Source organism: Acomys russatus, chromosome 6 (assembly GCF_903995435.1).
Source record: "Acomys russatus chromosome 6, mAcoRus1.1, whole genome shotgun sequence".
NCBI classification, from domain to species: Eukaryota; Metazoa; Chordata; class Mammalia; order Rodentia; family Muridae; genus Acomys; species Acomys russatus.
The window spans coordinates 30,946,771-30,969,650 of NC_067142.1; the positions used below are offsets into that span (position 1 = coordinate 30,946,771).

A 22,880-nucleotide genomic window follows, 5' to 3' on the forward strand; every position below is an offset into this window, starting at 1 on the left:
CTTGACAGCTTAGGGACATCCACTCTCTCCAGAAAAGTCTGGACAAATTGAATTTGGGGTGGGTTTGGGAGATGGCCGCTGCTCCCTTCGCTTCTTTTGTGGCACCTCTTATACGCTCCCACTCCAACCCCCTCCATCCTTGGCACACTGATGGCCAGCTCCAAGACCCTCTTCCTTGATTCCCTGGCCTCTTGTGGGGACAAGGATGTCAATTCTCCTCCCTATGCCTGTCTGCTAAACTGCCTCACCTGTTTCCAAGCCGTCACCCTGTCATCCTCACCTCCTTCCTCTCCACCTTGAAACCTTTCTTTCCCACTCCATTTTATCTACCAACTTCTTGCACCCACACCATCCCTCCATCCACCTTCCTCTCCTTCCCTCCCTTAAATCCTAACCATGGATTCTGAACCTTCCTGGACTGCCACCCTCTCCCCTGGGGGCACTCTGCCTGTCCCCAATGCCACCACACCCTGGCTGGGCAGAGATGAAGAGCTAGCCAAGGTGGAGATTGGCATTCTAGCTACGGTCCTGGTTCTGGCCACAGGGGGCAATCTGGCTGTTTTACTGACCCTGAGCCGCCAGGGCCACAAACGTTCCCGCATGCACTTGTTTGTGCTGCACCTGGCCCTGACTGACCTGGGCGTGGCGGTTTTCCAAGTCCTGCCTCAGCTGCTCTGGGACATCACCTACCGGTTCCAGGGCTCTGACCTCCTCTGCCGGGCAGTCAAGTATCTACAGGTGCTCAGCATGTTCGCTTCCACCTATATGCTGCTGGCCATGACACTGGACCGGTACCTGGCTGTCTGTCACCCTCTTCGAAGCCTCCAGCAGCCCAGCCAGTCCACCTACCCCCTCATCGCTGCTCCCTGGCTGCTGGCTGCCATCCTCAGCCTCCCTCAAATTTTCATCTTTTCGTTGCGAGAGGTGATCCAGGGTTCAGGGGTGCTGGACTGCTGGGCAGATTTCTACTTTTCCTGGGGCCCACGGGCCTACATCACCTGGACCACCATGGCCATCTTTGTGTTGCCCGTGGCAACGCTCACGGCCTGCTACAGCCTCATCTGCCGCGAGATCTACAGGAACGTGAAAGTCAAGACCCAGGCCGGCAGGGAGGAAAGAAGGGGTTGGAGGACCTGGGACAAGCCCTCATCTTCTGGCGCTGCTGCAGCCACTAGAGGGCCTCCATCCCGGGTCAGCAGCATCAGCACCATCTCCAGGGCAAAGATCCGAACTGTGAAGATGACCTTTGTCATCGTGCTGGCCTACATTGCTTGCTGGGCACCTTTCTTCAGTGTCCAGATGTGGTCTGTGTGGGATGACAACGCCCCCGATGAAGGCAAGTATGTGGCTTATGTGAGGTGGTGAGGGAGGGGCAACAGGGTGAGGATAAGGACTACAGTTCCTCTCAGGCCACAGGCGAACGTGGTAGCTAAGAAAGTAGGTGCTTGCTTGTCTTAGTGCATTCTCTGTTGCTGTAACAAATGCCCACCTACCACTTAAAGCAGAGAAGTTTTGTTTCTCACTCTCCTGGAAGCTGGAGCGTCTGGGGAAAGCTCTCCTTGAAAGTGAGGACTCTCTGAAGATTTCCAGGCTGGTGAAGGGTACCCTTGAGTGTGGCCATATTGTTTTTTGTTTTTTGTTTTTTGTTTTTTTTTTTAATGGGCATACTCTTACAGTAACATTTATTAACCTATTCATTCCCAAGCCCCTATGGCCTAACCATTTTACAAAAGGCCTCACCTGAAAATGCCACTGGCATATGACTTTGAGGGCTCTGTTTCCAATACAGAAATTCTGGGGAGAGATATTCAGACCACAGCCTTGCCTCCCACGTGGTCCCATCTAACCCACCAAAGCTATGAATAGCAAATAGGTGGAATTTCTTGATTTTAAAATTTTGGTTATTTATTTAACAATTTTAAGAAATACTATATGATGCTAGTGAAAGGTTTGCTCTGGAACAATGCAGAGATTAGTATGGCCCCTGAGGGAAAGAAAGGTTTTGGTGTATTTGCTCAGCCAACTTCCGGTATGCTACATGGGCTTGGGGACCATAGACAGATCTGATAGAGGGAGGGTTCATATAATCTGGTCCAGGATGGCGATGTTGGGTGTAGGGACTGTCTTCTCTCTGGGTGCCTTCTGTTCTGGACATAGCTCTGTGGTGCCTTCTCAGCAGCCACTTCTAATTAGTTAGGGCTGGTATATGACAGCCCTTAGGTCTGAAATTCACCTCCATCATTATGTATAAGGAACGGGGTGGGGGGGGGCTTAGAGAGGATCCAGGGTTTGCCCAAGGCCACTCAGCTAGGGAGTGGCAAAGCAGGGAGTCAGCCCATCTTCCAGCTTTTTTTCTTCCCTAATCTGTCTTTCTTTCCCTCTCTTTTTCTTTCTTCTTCCTTTCTTTCTAGCTATTTGATATTATGAGTACAGAAATTTTGCCTAAATGTCTGTACCCAATTTGTGTGCTTGGTGCCCACAGAGACCTGAAGAGGGCACTGGCTCACCTGGAACAGGACTTACAGATGGTCCTGAGCCATCATGTGGGTGGTGAGAGTCGAAGAAGTCTTCTTCTTTTAATCCATGCCTTGTCTACAAGCCTGGTTCTTAACTTGTCTTTACAAGGGGAGAGGCTTTCCCCTTACCTGAAAACCAAAACAAGATTCTTCAAAAAGTCTTGGGTACTACATGGCAACCGGGAGCGATGTAGATGACTCGCTCCTGAGCTTGAAATGCTGCAGATGTCTCAGGCTAACCTTGTAATTCACTGTGCAGCCCAGACTGATATCAAACCTAGATTCTTCTGCCTCTGCCTCCTGGGTGTCGGAAATACAGATGTGTGACATCATGTTTGGTTCTGTTCCTTTGACATTAGCCTGGACAGGAAGGTATTTGCAATTTCCTCTGTAAGCAACAAGCGTATTAATGCCAACTTACTATTAAGGCTCTCCCTGTTCTAGCCAAGGATAGACCAGTAAGAAGGGTTTATTGGTACCAAAGCATGTGGATCTTCATGGTGTTATGGAGTGGCTTTCTCTGCAGTACCTCTGAGCAACTTGGAGCTCAGAGAGGCCCTGAAGCTGCCAGCCCAAGATGCCACTGCTGGCAGGTGATGGAGCCGGTACTTGAATCATGTGTTTTATGGGCCAACTTTATCTGTTACATGGCTTTTCTCCCTGCAATTACAGTCTGGCCAATGACACCAGGGATGAGGTAGTTTTTGCCCTTTATTGAAGGATGTGTGGGAAGATGAATTCTGTTGTCTTCATTAGGCAGTGTGATTTATCCCTGTTTGCCTGAAGGGCCACCATTATTGTGAGAATGTCCCCAATACATTGTCTGCGTAGGCGGTGGTTTCCCACGGCCGAGGGCTTCTCTGGGCCTGCAGTGCCGGGACAAATCACTGTCTTGCAATGTGTTCTAAAAAAATAAATAAATAAATAAAAGCCCCATGGGCTTTGAGTCACTGCTTTAGAATTGTTTGTCCAATACAGCCCATTCTCTCATGGTCTTTTGATACACCTGTCTCCTTGCCTGGGTGGACTGAATTTCTGCCTGGACAGGATGTGGTGAATCTTCCCACAAGGACTGAGAAGCAGAACCTCCACGGAATCTGTAGCTTCTGCATGCACATCCCCGGCCCTACACTGTGCCTGGCTCAGATGGACCAATCAAAGCATGCTACCTAAGGCATAGAATTTGTCTACCTACAACGGATGGCTTTGGCTTCTTCCCTTGTGACTTGTGCCCTTTATTGAATGTTCCTACCAGATGTTCCCCCTTTCTCTTTTTTTCTGTGTCCCAGAAGTGACCATGCCCAGAGCATACCCAAGAGAGTTATTTATGCTTGTCCAGAAGTTTTTGTCATGTGCTACTGAGTAAACACATGAACCAGATCTTTGGTGTTAGTGGAGGAAGCTCTGGTGGGGTCCAGGACCACAGCTTTAGAGACAGAAGGTGTGACATGGTGATTCTAGACTATGCTAGAAGGATGGGAGATCTGTTTGTGAGTTTCCTTCCAGGTCTATTATTGCTTTCAAGAATTCTACCTCTGTGAAGAAGCTATTTGTAAGCCAGCTGTGTCGTTGCACAGACATGTCCAGCAGGGGGCCAGGGTCCTTTTAGCAGCATTCCTGTTTGTAAGTGTTTCATGTAATCTCTAGAAGAAAATTGTATCTGGAAGGAATCGTATTGGAGTTTTTCACCTACACATTTTGCCTGCCTAAGACATATTTTTTTTTCTCCCATGAGAGAGTAGATCCCTAGTGACAATTTGAGAACACGACTGAGATCCAAGCAGATGTTCTGTGCCTAGAAGCTGTCTGTCATGTTGTACTTGACATGGTGGCAGACTTGAAGGACAGGAGTGTTTCTTTCATTGCCTTCCTGGGTCCCTAGCACAGGGACCTGTACAAAATCAGTGATCAGTGATCACATGTTCCGTGACTGAATGACAGAATGAACGAGACCATCCCAGAGAGAAGGAGGAGGATGCAGTTCATGGGACCACATGCATAAGCGAGGACGACACAGAGGGCTCTGAATTCGGTCATTTTTCCCTGGGTAAGGTGTAGACAATGTCTTGTCTTAGGTCTATATCCATTAGGGACAAAGTCCTTCGGCTGTGTGTTGGGACCCCATATGGAGTCACATGGGTGGATGTGGGGACTGAAAATATCATGGTGAGAGCAAAGAATTTTTGAATGTGCAGCAGCCAAGGATTTGTTGAGCATCCAATGTGTAATGAGAATGATGTGTTTCCGGCGGTGCCCACCTGTGTTGCGCCCTGCAGGCCCATTGCAGCCTTGGTTCTCAGCATGCACACTCTGCACTGTGCATGTGCTAATGCCACACGATGCCAAAGAATGCTGCATGAAGCACCCCAGCTCAGATACAAAACTACCGCACGTTACAAACTGCAATGTTTTTTTTTTTTACTGCATATACAAATATTTTGCTCTTGTATAAATATACTTTTTTTTTTTAATGTGAAAACAAAGACCTTTTTCTCTTCCTGGAAAGACAAACTGTTCCTGGGGATCTTGGGCAGGCTTTCTGGAAGAGGATTGGGGAACAGGCAGGAAGCAGGCTACATAAGCAAAAGACTAGATGGAGGCCCGGCCTAATTAAGGGACAAATACCAGTAAGTAATAACAGGTACTGCAGGGGGGAAGCTGAGTGAGGTGTCCCTGGGAAACTAGAAGCGAAGCATGAAGGAACTTGTGAGACAGCCAGCCATGGGTAGCCTTGAAACTCCTGGACGATATGGTAGATGTATCGTTGGAATGAATCCCTCCAATGAGAAAGATCAGCAGTTCTTAACCTGGGGAGGTTGAGAACCCCCTCTCTTTGGGGGTGGGGTGTCAAAGGACCCTTCCACAGGAGTCACCTAAGACCATCACAGAACACAGATATTCACATTATGACCCATTACATAATGCAAAGGTACAGTTATGAAGTAGCAGTGAAATAATGTTACGGTTTTGGGGGGTCCACTCCAACGTGAAGAACTGTATTGACGGGTCACAGCATTAGGAAGGTTGAGGACCACAGCTCTAGGTGAAGATTGCTTTCATAAGGAGGCAGATAAAGACGGCTGGAGCTGTCCAGGTGAACCTTGACTGTCCTTGTGGTGATGTGCTTTACCTCACCATTTCTGTGGGTCAGGAATTCGCACACCGTTTCATTGGGTCTTACGGTCCAGGGTCTCTCACAGGGAAGCAGTAACGGTATCAGCCAGCTCTACAGCCACCTGAAGGCTCGGCTTGGGGACATCTGCTTCCAAGTGTGCCTGTGTATCGATCTCGGCTGGCAGGCTTCTGTGCATAGGCTGGCCACATGAACCTGCCACGGAAGCCTCTCCACAGGCATGCTTGGAGCAGCAATTGGCTTCTCCCCCACACTGAAGGAACTTTATAAGTTTCATCCCAAGGTCTGCTGATCTACTGCTTTGGACCTGAGGCAAAGGAGAATATGGTGACCAGGGCATATGGCAAGAATGCTCTCTCAAAAACTAGAAAGACCAAAACCACTGCCATCACTGCTGGGCATGCATCGAATTAGCTTATCTTTGGATTGGACTGGGTCGGAATGTTTGAGTTTTAAAATTCTGTTTGAGTTACCGACTTTAGCATCATATTAAGGATAATCAGGGTTGGCTGAGGTGGTTCGGTGGGTAGAGTGTTTGCATGAAAAGCCGAGGACCTGAATTTGGATCTTCAGCATCCATGGGGAAAATCTGGTGGGTGCTGGATCCCATGCTGGGGATCCACTGTTCAGGGAGACACTGAACAATTGCTGGCTGGCCAAGTCTCCCCAGCCACTGGGCTCCAGGCTCAGTGAGATGCCCTGTGTCAAAAATAATAATAATAATAATAATAGTAATGTGGAGAGTAATAGAGGAAGGTGCCAGACATGAACTTCTGACCTCTACACATGCATGCACAATCCTGTGCACCTGTATGCACATATGCACACCCGTATACACTTCACATACAAGGATCCGAAACATTAGATGTAAAAGCAGCTTTTATTCTCCTGGCTCAATTGTTGTCTAGGAGGCTTACTGCCTCTTTCTGCTAACCTAGGCCTAGTCTTGGAAGCTTCTAGCCTCTGTACAATCTAACCTAGGCCTAGAATGTTTTCAGCTTCTGAGACTTAGTGCTTAATAAGCTCATCCTTACTTGTTCTTTCTGGGCTCTGGGCTGGCTGGTTCAACTCAGCTGTTCTGGTTCAAACTCCTCTCCCAGCTGATTTATTTAATCTGGCTTCTCTCTTTGCCCAGAATTGCTCTCTTGGCCTCAGACTAACTTAGCAACATGCTCTAATCTTCTGGCTTCTTATTTTCTGGCTCATTACATCTTCACCTGAGTTCTCTCTGCAACCCATCTCTCTATTACTGTCCTAGTAAAACTGCCTCCTCTCTCTGAAAAACTGCCTCTAAGTAGCTTCCTTTTCCACTCTTTTCTTGTGAGAGTGGAGTGTATCCAATTCTGTCAAATCTTCTCTGATTTGTCACTTTTTCTGCCACTCAATTAGACATAATTTTCAAACATGGGTGCTTCCTTCTACAAACTAACTTTACCTTCATTTGGGATTAAAGGCATGTATTACCATGCCTGGACCTAAGCTTTTCATCACCTGATACTTGCTCTATACCAGGCTGGCCTGGAACTTAGATCTGCTTGCCTCTGTCTCCTGGATTAAAGACATGTTTGTATTCCAGCCGGATCACACAGACCTAGAAGGTCTTTGGATGTGATCTCTTGCCAGAACAGCCATGCTCTGCATTAACATTCTTCTACAGTTATAAGAAAACATCATTGAGTGAATTTTTACCTGGGATTAGGATAAAATGTCCAACAATATCAGATAAGGTCTTATACATCCGTCTGTCATTTTATATTACATGTTCATACAAAGTGACATTCCCAACACTGACTATTATAAATTCAGAATACCAATCAGCTCTGACAGACACTGAAACTGCTCTGTGTTCTGCAGTATCAAACAGTTCCCTTTTATCCCTACTGTTCGGCCTTCAATTTACTTTTTCCTCTTCTACTATTTTCTTCATCAACTCAGCACCAGTCCTACTCTGTTTTTCTTTCCTACCCACACCCAGACTAACTAATAAGCCCAGGGGTATGGTACTATCAGCTCTTCTCTGTTACCAAAGATGGTTAATGCTCAGGAAGAGATTGTTTTTGTTTAAGTGCTCCTTCACGGTGATTGTTTTTGCAGCTGCTATGCCGTTCTCAGGGGAGATCAATCCTGGTACCCCAAACACCAGTAGATGAGAATGATGCCTCAACCCTATAATGCTGATCCTCTTGAACACTGTGAGTACATCTCCTGAAAAAAATAAGAGTGATTAAAAAAAAAAAAATCTCACCAGTGGCCTAGTTCCAGATGCACAAGTCCCAACCTAAACCATAAAGGAAATGAAAATCTGAGAAAAAAATAACTCCTTCAAAATTTACTAGTCCAACAGTAATGACCTCCAATGAGACTGAATTAGAATGACTGTAAATATGTTAAAAGAAAACACAGAGGACACAAACAAACTTCCTAATGAGTTCCAAGAGAACACAAAGAGCTGAAGGAAATAAGGAGAACAATACAAGATTCAACATGTTGAAGAAAACCAAACTGAATATTGGAAATTTAAAAGTAGCAAGTCAATAGAAATCTCTCGAAGACCTCACCAAAAGGATGGATCATGAGAAGAACAGAATATCAGGTCTTGAAGACAGGATACAAAAGTTAGGTCAGTCAATGACAAAGGAAAATTAGCCAGAAGATGCTAACAAAACATCAGCCATCTAAGGGATACCCTGAGAAGACATGCTCTATGAAGCATGGGCAGAGAAGAAAGAGAACATTTTCTTTTTTTAATTTAATTTTATTAATTTATTCATATTATATCTCAATGGTTATTCCCTCCCTTGTATCCTCCCATTCCTCCCTCCCTCTCTTCCCCTACTCCCCTCCCCTATGACTGTGACTGAGGGGGACCTCCTCCCCTTGTATATGCTCATAGGGTATCAAGTCTCTTCTTGGTAGCCTGCTAGCCTTCCTCTGAGGAGAACATTTTCATGCTAAAGGCATACAAAACATTTCCAATAAAAACAGCCTGATGGTGCACGCCTTTAATCCCCCCACTCAGGAGGCAGAGTTATGAGTTCGAGGCCAGACTGGTCTACATAGTGAGTTCCAGGACAGCCAGGACTACACAAAGAAACCTTGTCTCAAAAGAAAAAAAATCAAAACTCAAAACAAAATAAAAAAACAAATAAACAAACCCAAACCAAAAACCATAGCTTCAAAACTCACCTATCTAAAGGAGATACACATCCAGGTAAGGGATGGATGTAAAATACCAGGTAGGATACAAGCAAGCAACAAGAGAGAAACACCAATTCACACAAAAAGACACGCCCTTTAGAGTAACGGCTGATTCAACAGTTTCTAAAGGTAAGGAGGGGTTTAGATATGTTTCTCCTCAGCTTACAGTCCACTATAACTAAAGTAGAAAGAAAACTTTCCATCATGAGAACAAACCGAAGGAACCCAGGACCACTAGGCTCTGCAGAAGATGCTGGAAAGGAATCCTTCATGCCGAAGAGAAAACTACACACATTCACGAGGTCACAGGAAAGAAGGAAATTAATTTCTTCATGTTCCTGTTATCAGAAACTGTTCCATTCGTCTCCCTGCCTACCCTAGGACACATTCCTTTTTCCTGGATGAGAAGGGATCAGATGTAGAGAAAGTTTCAGAGACCTGCATTAAGTTTGACTGGCAACGGAGTGAGACATGGTGCGAAGAGCATGGAGAGACGCCTCCGTTAGAGGACCCGTGGTCCACATTACAGAGCGAACCCTTCTTCTTCTTCTATGTGGACCAGTCCTACCCAGCAGACTTTACTTTTCTAAACTGAACTTGAAACAAACCTCATCCCTACACCTACAAAGCAACTAAAACTAGGGTGGTGAGACCCGGACTCAGGAGTTGCGGGTCGAGTCTGAGCTATGCCTACCAAGCACGGAACCCCGACTCACTCTCTTTCCCTCCCCGGGAAATGTCTTCATCTTCCCAGTGGAGACTCGGCCTCTGTCCTAGGGTTCTCCCCGCTCCTCTAAGGCCTTTTGTGCTTCTGTCTCGGCAGATTCCACCAACGTGGCGTTCACCATCTCGATGCTTTTGGGCAACCTCAGCAGCTGCTGCAACCCCTGGATCTACATGGGCTTCAACAGCCACCTGCTGCCACGTTTTCTGAGTCGCCGTGCCTGCTGCGGGGTTTCCCACCCTCGGGTACACAGGCAGCTCTCCAACAGCAGCCTCGCTAGCCGCCGCACAAACACTGCTGACCCACTCCAGTGGTCCGTCTCCAGTGGTCCGTCTCAGCCTTAACCTCAGCCTCCAGGCAATGCCCAGGCCTGCAGGGTCACTGAAGGAGTTAGAGCAGGTGGATGGAGAAGCCACTATGGAAACCAGCATCTTTTAGAAAAAAAAAAAAAAAAAAAAAAAAAAGACTCCCTGGAATCCGGCTCTGTGCATCTCAGATGCTTGGGAATATGGGCTAGAAGGGTCAGGGGTGGTACTGAATGGAGCCTCGTTTGAGGCAGGGTAAACAGACCGGAATGGCTGCTGCTATTCTAGATGTCATGGCAGCCCCTAGTTTGACTGAGGGCCATTCTCTCTCAATTTTAGATGGCTGGAAATCAGGAGACTCAATCTCCCTGTTCCTGCCACATTCGTAGAGCACCCATAAAGACACCCAACCAGTGCCTAGATGGCACTGTCAGCTCAGAGGCTCTTCTCATTACGGTTCCCGTTCTAACCTTCCTGGTACATCTCAGTGCAATCGGGAGAGGGAAAGAATAGAAGATTGTTGGAAAGGCGTGAACAGGTATGTGAGACGTCCAGCTATGTCCACGACCATACAGAAATGAAGTAGTCTGCTGGTGTTGTGGGACCTGGTACCTAGTAGGAATGTGGTCAGTGCTAGCTCTTCTCCCGCATCACTCCTGCCTGCCACAGGATGGGTGGCATGGGGACATACCCTGCATTCTCAGTGGTGTGAAAAAGATCACAATAAAATCAGAAGCAAGAAGGAGCCTGAGAGAAGGCCAGAGGGCTAGTGCCTTCTTCCTCGTTTCCTCTAGGGATCCAGACTTCTTGGGACTGTGTGGAGCAGGCTTAAAAAAAAAAAAAAACCAGCATCAATCATGGCTCCAGAAATCCTTGACATACTAGAAGTTATAATCAAGGTTTCTAAATCTCTGCTCTGCCCTGGGAAGCCACCTCCACTTTCCAGGCCCCAGCCTCACCTGTAGTGAGATGTCTCTCCGGTCTTTCTTGGCTCTCAACTTCTGTGGCTTTGCAAGACTAGAATTGGGTAATAGCACACAACCACAAAGCGTCTTCTAACCAACAGGCTCAAGAGCTGTTCTATTTTCCTAGCAACGACATATGCACCCTGACCTCACCTCTGGTAGGCCCCACCTGCAGCCATGCTGGTCACTTTGATCTCAGGTCTGTGTTGCCGAATCCTCCTCCAACATAGGAAGAGAGCCAGGAGAGGTGAAACCTGGGGCGCAGCCCCACTCCTCGTTGTCTCCAGGGGAGCTAACCATCATAGGGGAACTTCTCCACTTTGGTTCTGGTTCAAAGGGACAGCCAAGATTTTATATATATATATATATCTCAGCCAGCAGGAGGTCAGGAGAGCTGGGTCCTGTCTCTGCCCTAGCAGTGACCACAGTCAGTGAACCGCTGAGCCCAGCTAGCTCAGTTATGAGAGTCAGACAAAGTGGGTTACAAATGCATGGTTTGTGATAACTGCTGATCTACAAGCTTCTGAACAAAACTCTAGGGAACACATTTTCTCTGCCCATTCCTTTGGGAAGCTTTGAAGGGTGATTATGGCTTTGTAAAGACCCTTTTCATATGTGGTTAGTGTTTTTTTTGTTTTTGTTTTTGTTTTTGTCAACTTGACACAAACTGTATTCATCTTGGAGGAGGGGACCAAGATTTGAGGAAATGCCTCCACCAGACTGGCCTGTGGGCATTTTCTTGATTGGTGATTGATGTGGGGAGCCCAGCCCACTGTTTGCAGTGCCACCCTTGGGAAGTAGTCATGGGCTGTATACGAAAAGAAGGCTGACCAGAAACATACATGCAAATAACACCATAGAGACAGAGCAGTTTGCGTTTGTGTATTTAGGAAGAGATATGTATATGCATATATGGATGTAACAACAATTAAAGAAAAAAAAAGCAATGGCTTTGAAAAAGAGAAGGGGAAGGTACATGGGAGAGCTTGGAGGGAGGAAAGGCAAGGAGGAAAATAATTTAGTTATACTATAATCTCAAAAAGTTAAAGAAATTACTTTAAAAATTAGAGAGAGAGAGAGAGAGAGAGAGAGATTGAGAGAATGAAACCCAACTGACCAAGCTCTGTGAAGAGCAAGCCAGTAAGCAGCACTCCTCCATGGCCTCTGCATCAGCTCCTGCTTTCAGGTTCTTTCCCTGACTTCCCTCAGTGAAGGAGTGTGACCTGGGAGTTGTAAGCTGAAATAACCACTTCCCTCCCCATGTTGTCTTTGGGCATGGTGTTTCTCACAGCAACAGAAAACACTTTGAGAGCCACTCTGTCGTAAGAAGCCCACTTAGGGCTCCTTAAAAGAAAAGAACCCAAGTTGGACGCTATGGCTCAGCAGAACCTCCAACCCTTCAGTACTAGAGAACCAGGGAGCAACAGACACAAGGAGGCAGGGGCTGGGGGAGGGGTGGGGACGGGGTAGAGTGGGGTGGGGTTGGGTGGTTAAAGATGCAAGGCAGTCGGGGAGGAAGTCACCTCCTCTCTCTCCATCCTGTGGCTTCTGTTGCCCAAGGCAACCCTAAACATCTAACTACTTCTCTGCCGTGTGGATCTGGGCTGTGGACCCACACCCCATCAAGACAGTCAGAGCAGTTGAAGAGGTTGTTTCTCCTGCTTTTGCAATCTTCTGCACCCCACTACCCACTACCCCATCTGACTGCAGTTCCTGGCTCCAGTGTCTATAGTACCATAGTAAAGTATAGTATAGTAAAGTACAGTATAGTATAGTACAGTACAGTACGGTATGGTATAGTACCATGTTGCTGGAACACAGAAGGATCATCAGTTGTGCAGCCTAAAGATCTGGGTTTCAGTTTTTGCTCTCTTTCTACCCCTGTGCACTCAACAAGCCAACAAATTCTCTGAGTACTATTGCCCTTCTGTATGAAATAGAAATAACAATGTCACTTTGTTGGGAGAGATTTTTAAAGCTCTCTCTACTAATGTCACAGGGGGACATGATGGTCTGTCTTAGACTGCATCTAGAACAGTGGTTCTCAACTTTCCTAATGCTGAGACCCTTTTATATGGTTCCTCATGCTGTGATGACTCCCAAACATAAAATTATTTTCGTTGCTATCTCATAACTGTAATTTTGCTACTGTTATGAATTATGATGTAAATATGCCATATGCAGGATATCTGATATCCTCAGGATGGATTTTTAAGGTATTTGGTACCGGCTGCTGATTTCCCAGGTGGCTATGCTTGTGTTTTGTGTGTAAACATGTCTTTGGTCTGTCAAGTGACTATTAACTCAGCTCAGGCTGTGGTAGTTTCTTTCTGGGTCCAGAGCTTCAAAGTCCTTAATCAATAAGATTCTTTAATACACAGGAAAATCCTGGACATATTTCTTTCTTATGAGCAATGATAATGGGCTCCACAGGATAAAATTAAAATTAAAGCACTATTTCTTGAGTTAACAGCCTGGGAGTCGCAGGGCGGGGAGGCGAGGGGTAATTAGTGAGTGCACTGCATCTGAAACCACAAGGTGGCAGTGTAGAGTTGCAGGAGCAGGCCTGGCAGCCCCGGCCTTTCGTGCCTAATCTTGTAATTTACTATTTACTTATTTATGTATCTACTTATCGTATTGTGTATTTGTGTATTATGTAAATTCTTATGTATTTACTTATTGTCATTTATGTATTTATTATTCGGTTGATATCCCTGGGAAGGCCTGCTCTTTTCTGAAGGGAGAAGTGGCTCTGAGGGAGAGAGGGGAGGTGTATGTATGGGGGGGAACTGAGAGGAGCGGAGGGAAGATATAATGCATGAGAGAAGAATATATATATAATCAGGTTGAAGCCAGACAGTGGTGGCTCACACCTTTAATCCCAGCACTCAGGTGGCACAGGCAGATGGATCTCTTAGTTCAAGGCCAGCCTGGTCTACAGAGTGAGTTCCAGGACAGACAGGGGTACTCAGAGAAACCCTGCCTTGAAACACACACACACACACACACACACACACACACACACACACACACACACACACACACACACACCAGTTTGAAGCTCCAATGTATTCACACCCATCCACCACCACCCACCACTCCCTACCCTGGACAGCCCAAGGCAACTATGAGCTCCAGGGGACTGGAGGTGGGCTGGGAACGCCAGCCTTAAGAGTCTTGGCCCCACATTTGCCCCAGGCTTCTTGAGATACCTGACTCGGGCATCCTTCTACCTAAGATCACAAGGTGCATCTGATGAGGGCAATGCCTAAGAGGTTTCTGCTGCTGTGGGCAGATCACGTGTGGTGAATGTGCCTGGGAGACAGTGAAGCCATCTGTAGGAGTGTTTGTGGGGGTGGGGGTGGGGCCCTCAAAGAAAAACCATCTGAGGCAGGGTTACTTTAATTTTTGTGTATGTCTATGTGAGTGAATGTGACATGTGCACATGTGTATGCAGGGACACATACACGAACATGTGTGCATGTGCATGTAGATGCCAGAGGTTGAATCTGGGTGTCTCTTTCAATCACTCTCCACTTTACTCTTTGGGCCTGGGCCTCTCGCTGAACCTGAAGTACACCATTTGGCTAGGATGATTGGCCAATGTGTGCTGGGGATCTGTGAGTGCACTCCATCCCACCCAAACACTAGGGTTACAGAAACGCCGCCTGGCCAGCGTTTACATGCCAGATTCAGCTGGGAATCTGTACTCAGGTCCTTATATTTGTGTGGCAAGCATTTTACTACTGAGTCATTTCCCTAACCTCTCCCTCTTGTGTTATTATTATTGTCAACACAGGACTTCTTTCTGAACCTGGAGCCCATTGATTAGCGGGACTGCTGCCAGCAAGCCCAGGGGCCTTCCCAGGGCTCTGGGATTACAGCATCCCTCTCCATGCTGGACTTGGTTTGTGGGCAACTGAGCCAAGTCCCCAGCCCCAGATTTCCATTATTTTTCTTCTGATGGGCCTGATGACTGAACCCAGAACGTCATTCACATCTGTTAGACAAGCACCCCACTACTGACTACAGCCCCAACTCAACTTCAAAGAATCTTTAATTAGTTTTCTTTACGTACCTACCGCAGTTTCCCCCTGCCCTCTCTGCTCCCAGTTTCTTCCCTCCTGACTCCCCCATCCCCCAATCTACTCCTCCCCCCTTTCCCTTAACAGGAGGGGATGGGTCACAGGGGTATCAACCAGCCTTGGCAAATCAAGTGCATCTTCTCCTACTGGGGCTAGACAAGGCAGCTCAGTAGGGAAAAGGGTCCCAAAGTAAGGCAGCAGGGTCAGAGGCAGCCCCTGTTCCCACTGTTAGGAGTCCCACATGAAGACCAAGCTACACAACTCTTACATGCGTGTAGAGGCCAAAGTCAGTCCCACGCATGCTCCCTGGTTGGCGGTTCAGTCTCTAGGAGCCCCTATGGGGCCAGGTTAGAATTTTTTAAAGAATTTAAAGCTAAGTTCTTAGATGTTTTAGGGTAGTGGCCTTTCCAGTAGTTATAATATTTAGGGTTTTTTTTTTTTTTTTAATGTTAAGATGGGGGTCTCACTGTTGGCCCATGATAGTCTACTACTTATCCCACGTCAGCCTCTGAAGTAGCACATGGCTTGCACTGATAAACAGAGCTCAGACAGTGGTTCTCAGCCTTGCTAATGCTGTGACCCGTTAATACAGTTCTTCATGTTGTAGTGACCCCCCCCAACCATAAAGTTATTTTCGTTGCTACTTCATAACTGTAATTTTGCTACTGTTATGAATTCTAATGTAAACATCTGATATGCAACCCTTATAAAAGGTTTGTTCTACAATCCCCACCAAAGGGTTGTGACCCCAGGTGAGAACCACTGTTCTAAGGCAATAGTAGATGATGAAGGGGACAGCACGCTGTACAGAACCTGCCTTTGTTCCTGATTAACTGGACAACATCCAGGACCTAACCGTTGAACAGCCATCAATCTCAGATAAGCTCTTTTTACTCAAGTCAAGAAAAGTATCTTTTACTTTGTTATTGGTTCAAATAAAACAAATAAATTTTGTCGAATTAAATTTTGTAAGATTTTCCCATGAACTAGTTAATTATGATACTGGTGGTAGCAACTACGATTCAATTGGTCATCTTTGTTATAAACTGTTGGTATTTATAAACACACCGACAATTTCTAACAACCACAACCCAAAAAAGAGTCAGGCCTGGTGGCTTTTAATCCCAGCAGTCAGGAGGCAGAGGCGGGCTGACCTACAGCTTGGCCTACAGAGCGAGTTCCAGGACAGCAAGGAGAAAAACCAAAACCAAATCCCAAAATAAAAACAAATTCAAAGGTTGACTGATGGTAGGCTTTCTAAAAGAAGTATTTGAAAATCTGGGAGCAAGGCAGGCTTACTCAATAAAATACACCAACAGAAAAATACACAACTGTCAACATACAGGTTACGCAAGAGGAAGAGGAAGTGTTGTCTGCAACGCTGTTTCAACTTTTAAGGATGTTGTTTATTGCCAATAATTAAAGAACTTAAAGAGAAGCCCTTTAAACAAAGCTTCATTGTAGAGGAGTGTAGCACAGAGTGTGTGGGAGAGGCAGGGGAGATGGCTCAGGGGCTAAGAGCACTCGCTGATCTTCCAGAAGGCCTAGGCTTTAGCACCCGCATCAGACTGCTCACAACTGCCTCTAATTCCATCTCCAGGGAATCCCAGTTCCCCTTTAGCCTCTGTGGGCACACATGCACACAAATGCATAAATAATAAAAATAAATAAATCTTTTAGATACCTCTCCTGCTCCAAGAAAAAGTTTTGTTTTGTTAGCCCAGGCTAGCTTAAAAGCCACAATGGCCTTGAATTCACTTTCTTCTACCTCAGCTTCCTGAGGGCTTAGATTATAATCATGCACAACTGTGAATAGTAAGTAGATTAAAACCTTTTTAAAATATCTTACCATTTTTGTTTATTAATGCACCTCAATGTCTCTTCCTCATTTCTCCTCCGCCACCTCCTCCTCCTTCTACTTCCTCTTCCTCTTCTTCTACTTCTTCCTCCTCTTCTTCCTTCTCCTCCCCTCCCCTCCTCCCCCTCCTTCTTATTTTAGAATTACCCTACAAAATAAATACAAGAATCCATAGGGAATCATATAACATTAAAAACAACCTAGATGGGGCCTGCTCTTCTAGAAAACAGGCACTATTTCCCAGCGGCCACAAGGCAGCTCACACCCATCTGTAGCTCCAGTCCCAGGGAATCTGATGCTCCCCTTTCTGGCCTCCTGGAGTGCCAGACCTGCACATGGGGCAGAGAAGTATATGCAGGCCTCACTCAAAAAAATTAAATAAATACATTTTTAAAAAATCTGGAGTTTTAAATCTAGTTAGATGGTTCAACATGTAGAGGTGTTTGCTACCAAGTTTGATGACCTGAGTCCAATGTCTGAGGCTCACATGGTAAAAGAGACAATAGACTTCTAAAAGTCCTCAAGTCCCCACCCCCTCTCTGTCTCTGTCTCTGTCTCTCTCTGTGTCTCGCTCTGTGTCTGTCTGTCTGTCTGTCTGTCTGTGTGTCTCTGTCTCTCTCTGTCTCTCTGTGTGTCTGTTTCTCTCTCTCTCTCTCTCTCTCTCTCTCTCTCTCTCTCTCTCTCTCTCTCTCACACACACACACACACACACACACACACCCTGTATGCATGCATGCCCAGAAAATACTATTAAACACCTAGACTTTGTACAGCATCCTGCATGTCCTCTGTTGCTCGGAGACAGCAGGGTGCACCACAATCCAGAAATTGGACTGTGGCCATTTGGATTGATATTGGCATAACTGGTGGTGGCTTTCTTCATATTGTCGTAGTTCAAGACAAAAAAAAAAAAAAAAAAAATCACAGTTCTGTTGTCTGGTGACTGGGAAGGCCACGTATGCACGTTTCACGTCCCTGGTGGCCTAAGGGAACAGCAGATGTTGGGAGATTTCTGTCCTATTGGGGGTAAGCAAGAGCCTGGAGCTGAAGTTAAGAGGTTCATTAAAGACCTGGTGGTGAGGGGGCAGCTGGGTACGTGTGAGAACAGGACAAAGAGGACAGTGGGCTTGGAGCTTTATTCTATTTATCATCAGGGACTGGGCTTAAGGTAAGCAGGTGAGAGGTGACGGAGAGACTGATCAGACTCCATCCAAGTGAGGTCAGAACCCAGGGCAGATTTTGGCTCAGTGCCTGGAGTTTCGGGGGGGGGGGGGGGGGAGGGAGTTTCCCTCTCATTTTTAGTGCTTCGCTCAGATGCACTCACTTTAGATGGTACATAATGGCACGAGGACCTCACGTAAGATCGACATTGAAACACCCCAGCTGGGTCCTAGAGGCTCACAGAAACCGAAGCGGGAATCGCAGAATCATATATGCAGAGATGTATGGTGCATGAGTTTGTGCTAGATCCTGTGTGTGGGGGGGGGCTGTGGTGGTTTAGCTTGGAGTGTTTGTGGGGCTCCCAACAGTGGGAGAGGGGGTGCCTCTAACTCTAGTGCCTGCTCTTGGGACCCTTTTCCTCTTCCTGGGTTGCCTTTTCCCGCCTTGAGGGTATGTACCTGGTCTTGTTGCATGTTGTCTCGCCATGTTTGGTTGATATCTCTGTGAATCCTGCCTTTTTTTGGATAGGATATGGAAGAGAGGTGAGAAGGGTAGTGGGGGAGGGGGGACTGGGGGACTGGGGGAGGTAGAGGGAGGGGAGGTTGCAGTCTGCATGTATTGCATGAGAGAAGATTTTTTTTAAAGATGGCCATGTCTTCCTCCTCCTCCTTCTCTCTCTCTCTCTCTCTCTCTCTCTCTCTCTCTGTCCCTCTCTCTCCCTCCTCCCCCTCCCCCCCTCACACACACATCATCATCATCATCATTATCATCTTCATCTTCAAATGAAGAGTAAGATCACGAGGAAACCAGGGTTCCCTGGCTGGTGGGAGGTGAGTTGCCTAAGCTGTTGGAGCTGTCCAAGCTATATACATACGGGTTCCTGCCACCTAGGGAAAGATGGAAGTAGTTTCTCTTGCAAAGTAAGGAGTGTGTGTGTGTGTGTGTGTGTGTGTGTGTGTGTGTGTGTGTTCAGAATGGACATGTCTCTGCCCCTAAGCTGACATTCTTGATTGGCTGTTTCTATCACCTGTGCTCACTAACAAGGTAACAGTCTACTATCCTAGTCTTCTTTGGCCACTCTGGAACCAGAACGTCCCATGCTGCTGCTCCAGGCTCATGGTATCATGTGTTGAATGCTGAGAACCTTTGAACAAGTTCTATGTCCTCTGCATGGGACTTTAGAGCTGTCCATTTGACTGGGGACTGAGATGGGCTTGATTGCATGCAAGAAACGATGTCTTCTTCACATGACATTACAAGGTTTTTTGTTTGGTTGGTTTGGCTTTGATACAGTGCATCAAACTGGGGCCCCACATGTGCTGTACCCCCAGTCCATATAAGTACATATAAGCTAGATCATAAATGCATGCTCTTCCACTGAGCCACACCCTTAGCCCCTATAAGGAATGCTCATCCCATCATTTCCAGCATCGTTTTCTAAAAAGTCCCAACTCTTAGTCACAGCCCTGAAGGAAGCAGGTCAAGAGCCTGGCCTCCTGCCTTCCTTTTAATCTGTCCCTCCGGTTTAAACCTTGGGTCAGTCATTAACTCGGTCACATAGGCCTGGGAATCACTTAAGGGTCTAGATACTGGCTGTAATTAACTATCTCGTGCCCTTCAGGGCTGGAGGCAAGAGATAAGGCAATCTGAGGCATCTTATCCATGTGTCTTATTTTAGATCTCCCAAATGTAATTACCTTGGATTCCAGAAAAAAAAAAAAAAAAAAAAAAAAAAAAAAAGCAAAGCCAGGGGAACAGGTCACCTCAAACAGGAGGAGCATTCACGGTGTGGGAGCCAACCTGTCCCCTGAAGCAGAAAGATTCTGGCAGGCTACTTTCCAAAGTGAGATCTGAGACAACAATCTACAGGCCACCTTTTCACCAGCACAGCTTAATCATATGGGCCTCTCACCCCTGTGCCAGTTCTTCGTCCAGTTAAACCTGCAGCGCTCTGTCTGGGCACTGAAAATGAACTGAACTGTTTGCTTTCCAAACAGTTTACTTGCCCAAAATGATCATTTTGATTAAAACCCATTCCTGCCTTTCACCTTTTCTTTTCTCTCTCTTTCTTTGGGGTCAGGTGGCTGAATCCTGCGTATTGGAACCCATCTCCCCAGAGGGGCCTTTGACCTAAGACCCAGGTTATACCTTGTAGAGACCTCCATGCCGACACAGTGTATTTTAAACCACCCACAACCTTGCTCTAAATACAAACTGAGATTGAGCGAGGCACTGGGTGTCATTCTCCATAGTCCAGCCTGTTCCCAGTGGGCTCAAGACAAATATGTGTGGCCCGGATCAGTAAGTGAATAAATTCAAGGGACCTAAACTGGGGAGGTCGCATCCACCAAGACTGACAGACGGCCTGAGCTCAGCCCCCTTGGACTCATGATAATAGCAAAGAACGGACTCCTGAAAGTTGTCCTTTGACCTCCACAAGTGCACTGCAGCATGTACACACACATAACACACAACACACACACACACACACATTTAAAGTGCCTGGTTACATCCTCATGGCATGTACACACATCACTCAACTCCTTACTTGAGTGCACATAATGATTCAAAATGAGAAGGCCATGGGCTCTGAAAGGGGCTATGCCAGCTCCTGCCTGGAGGCCACAGGGGTCCCTCCTGCGTTCTCTCTGTCTAACCCTGTGCGTGTGGTGCGTTCAAATGATAGGTTCCGGCTACAGGCTAGGAGGCAGAAATGAGATCAGAGATCAGAACCAGAATGGTGATAAAGGAAGAAGTCACTCCCGTGGCATCATCACGATGCTATTTTTTGATAGCTTATCATCTCATGGAGGGCGTTCCCTGGCCTCTCTCCACTCATCTCAGCCTCAGGCCCCCAGACACAGCATCCCCAAAGTCTGTGGGACAGCAAGCTACTCTTTGCATGAGGGTCCTCTTTATTTCCTAAATGTATGTTTTACAGAATTAAGAGATTTTTGAAAAGGGGGGGGGGCACCCATTCACTATTTAGTCTACACAATCAAGTCCTGTCTACACGTCACATTCCTAAAAACAAAACAAAACAAAAAAACTACATGTAACCAATAAGCATTTTTAATTCCAGATCATGACACTTTCAGCTTAAAAGTTTCTCTCTAGGGAGCCACAGAGACTTCAGCCCTAACTCCTGGTGCCATTTGAGGTTAGCGCTAGCCTGAGCCTTCAGCAGACAAGCTCCTCTTAGTAGGCAGAGGTTAGTGCAGAAATCTACAAACTGCCAAGAATAAGTGACAAAGGAGTGTCCTGCTCCTGTGTCGCACCCTCAGAGGCACATGGAATGTCTAAGAGAAGGAGGTGGAAAGAATTTAAGAGCCAGAGGATGGGGAGGCGTGCAGCACAGAGACATCCTCTGGACATGCTGGTTGCACTATGAGCTCACTACAACTGTGCTTATCTGCAGGAGACCTGGGAAAGATTGAGCCTGCATGTCATCGTGGGTGGGGGAGGGCACATGCGGTCCCACTCATCCCCGAGAGTCTATTGGCTGTAAGGTTGCTAAGGGAAGAAGTGTCATTTTCTTAGTGGTGTAGCCACTGATAGGTCTGTCGCCCAAGCTCCAGCAAATAACCTCCAATGCCCCTTCTGACCTCCTTGGGCACCATGCAGGCATATGGTAAACACAGATATACGCAGGCAAAACGATCACACTCGGAAGTACCACATAGTACTTACCTGTCAGATAGCCTTCATATTGCCCTTTGCAGAGGAGAAAACGCCAAGGATTGAGCAGAGAAAGTGAGGGCCCAGCACTGGTGGCTGCGAGAACAATGGCAGTCAGCGGTGAGGAACTAACTAATCCACCCGAGCATTAAAGGGTGCGTTGGCTGGAGAGGAGAATAAACCAAATACAATTTGCAATTTGCTTTTTGTTGCGGTTTGCTTTCAAAACAAACAAACAAAACAACATCCAAAACAGGGCCTCTCTGCGTGACCCGTACTGGCTTTGAGCTCGTGATCCTCCTCTTGTGTTAGCCTCCCAAGTGCTGGGATTACAGGTGTGTACCACTGTGGCCAGTGGCAGTCTGCTTTACATGACCACCATGTGTATGTTACTATAGACGACGCAAGTGATAAAGTATTTCTCTCATTGAACACAAAAAGCTGGCCTTTTCTAGTCTCTAATAGAACACACACACACACACACACACACACACACCTCATAAATGCTAGGCAACACTCTACCACTAAGCTCCACCCCCATGGCCCACATAGAAAGTCAGACACAGCCTATCACTGGCCAGCCTATCAGGCCAACTGCTAAGTTGTGGGCTCAGTGAGAGAATCTGTCCCACAAAGCAAGATGAAGAGCAGTAGAAGACACTCAGCACTGACCTCTGACCTCTACATGTATGCACGTCTACACATGAACACACATGAAGTACTAAAAGAACAAGGTAGTCTCATTTCTGGGATATGGCAAGTCATCTTACATTCTAAGTCCCTGTCCTGGCTAAAACATCAGTAATCTACCCGGGGGGCGGGGCGGGGGGCGACCAGAGTCCTACAGTTATGATTTTCTGAGGCACACAGCACCTGCCACGTGCCATCATCTTACTATACAGAATTTTTCCAAGAACCTTCTAGAATGGCAGCACCCAATCATTCGTTCAGCAAAATGTACTGAGTACCTCCTCTGAGCAGAGAGTGATGGCTGCCCAGGGAGTCAAAGAGACTTGGCCCCTCCCTCTACAGGTGGGGCAGTGGACCCTATAGACCAGCTAACAGAAGTGATTGTAATATGGAGGAGCTTGTCGCTCCCTTGTCCCCTAGGCTGTAGTTAGAAACATCCAGAATTCTCCCATCCTGAAGGGCTTGCCCTAAAACCAGAGATATTGAGTCTATGCTGGAGAGTCCCTAGCTACAAAGGTAAGTAGGAACATCTGGGCTAAAACTGGGATAATCCCAGGCACAGCAGGG

General features: G+C 46.8%; 1 protein-coding gene across 1 annotated transcript; it reads left to right on the forward strand.

Moving 5' to 3' along the window:
- Positions 1-396: 396 nt before the first annotated feature.
- Avpr1b (arginine vasopressin receptor 1B) lies at positions 397-10,009 on the forward strand. The gene is given in 3 exon segments (XM_051148232.1): positions 397-1,336; positions 9,671-9,861; positions 9,863-10,009. Coding segments are annotated over 3 exon segments (1,278 nt in total).
- Positions 10,010-22,880: the final 12,871 nt, after the last annotated feature.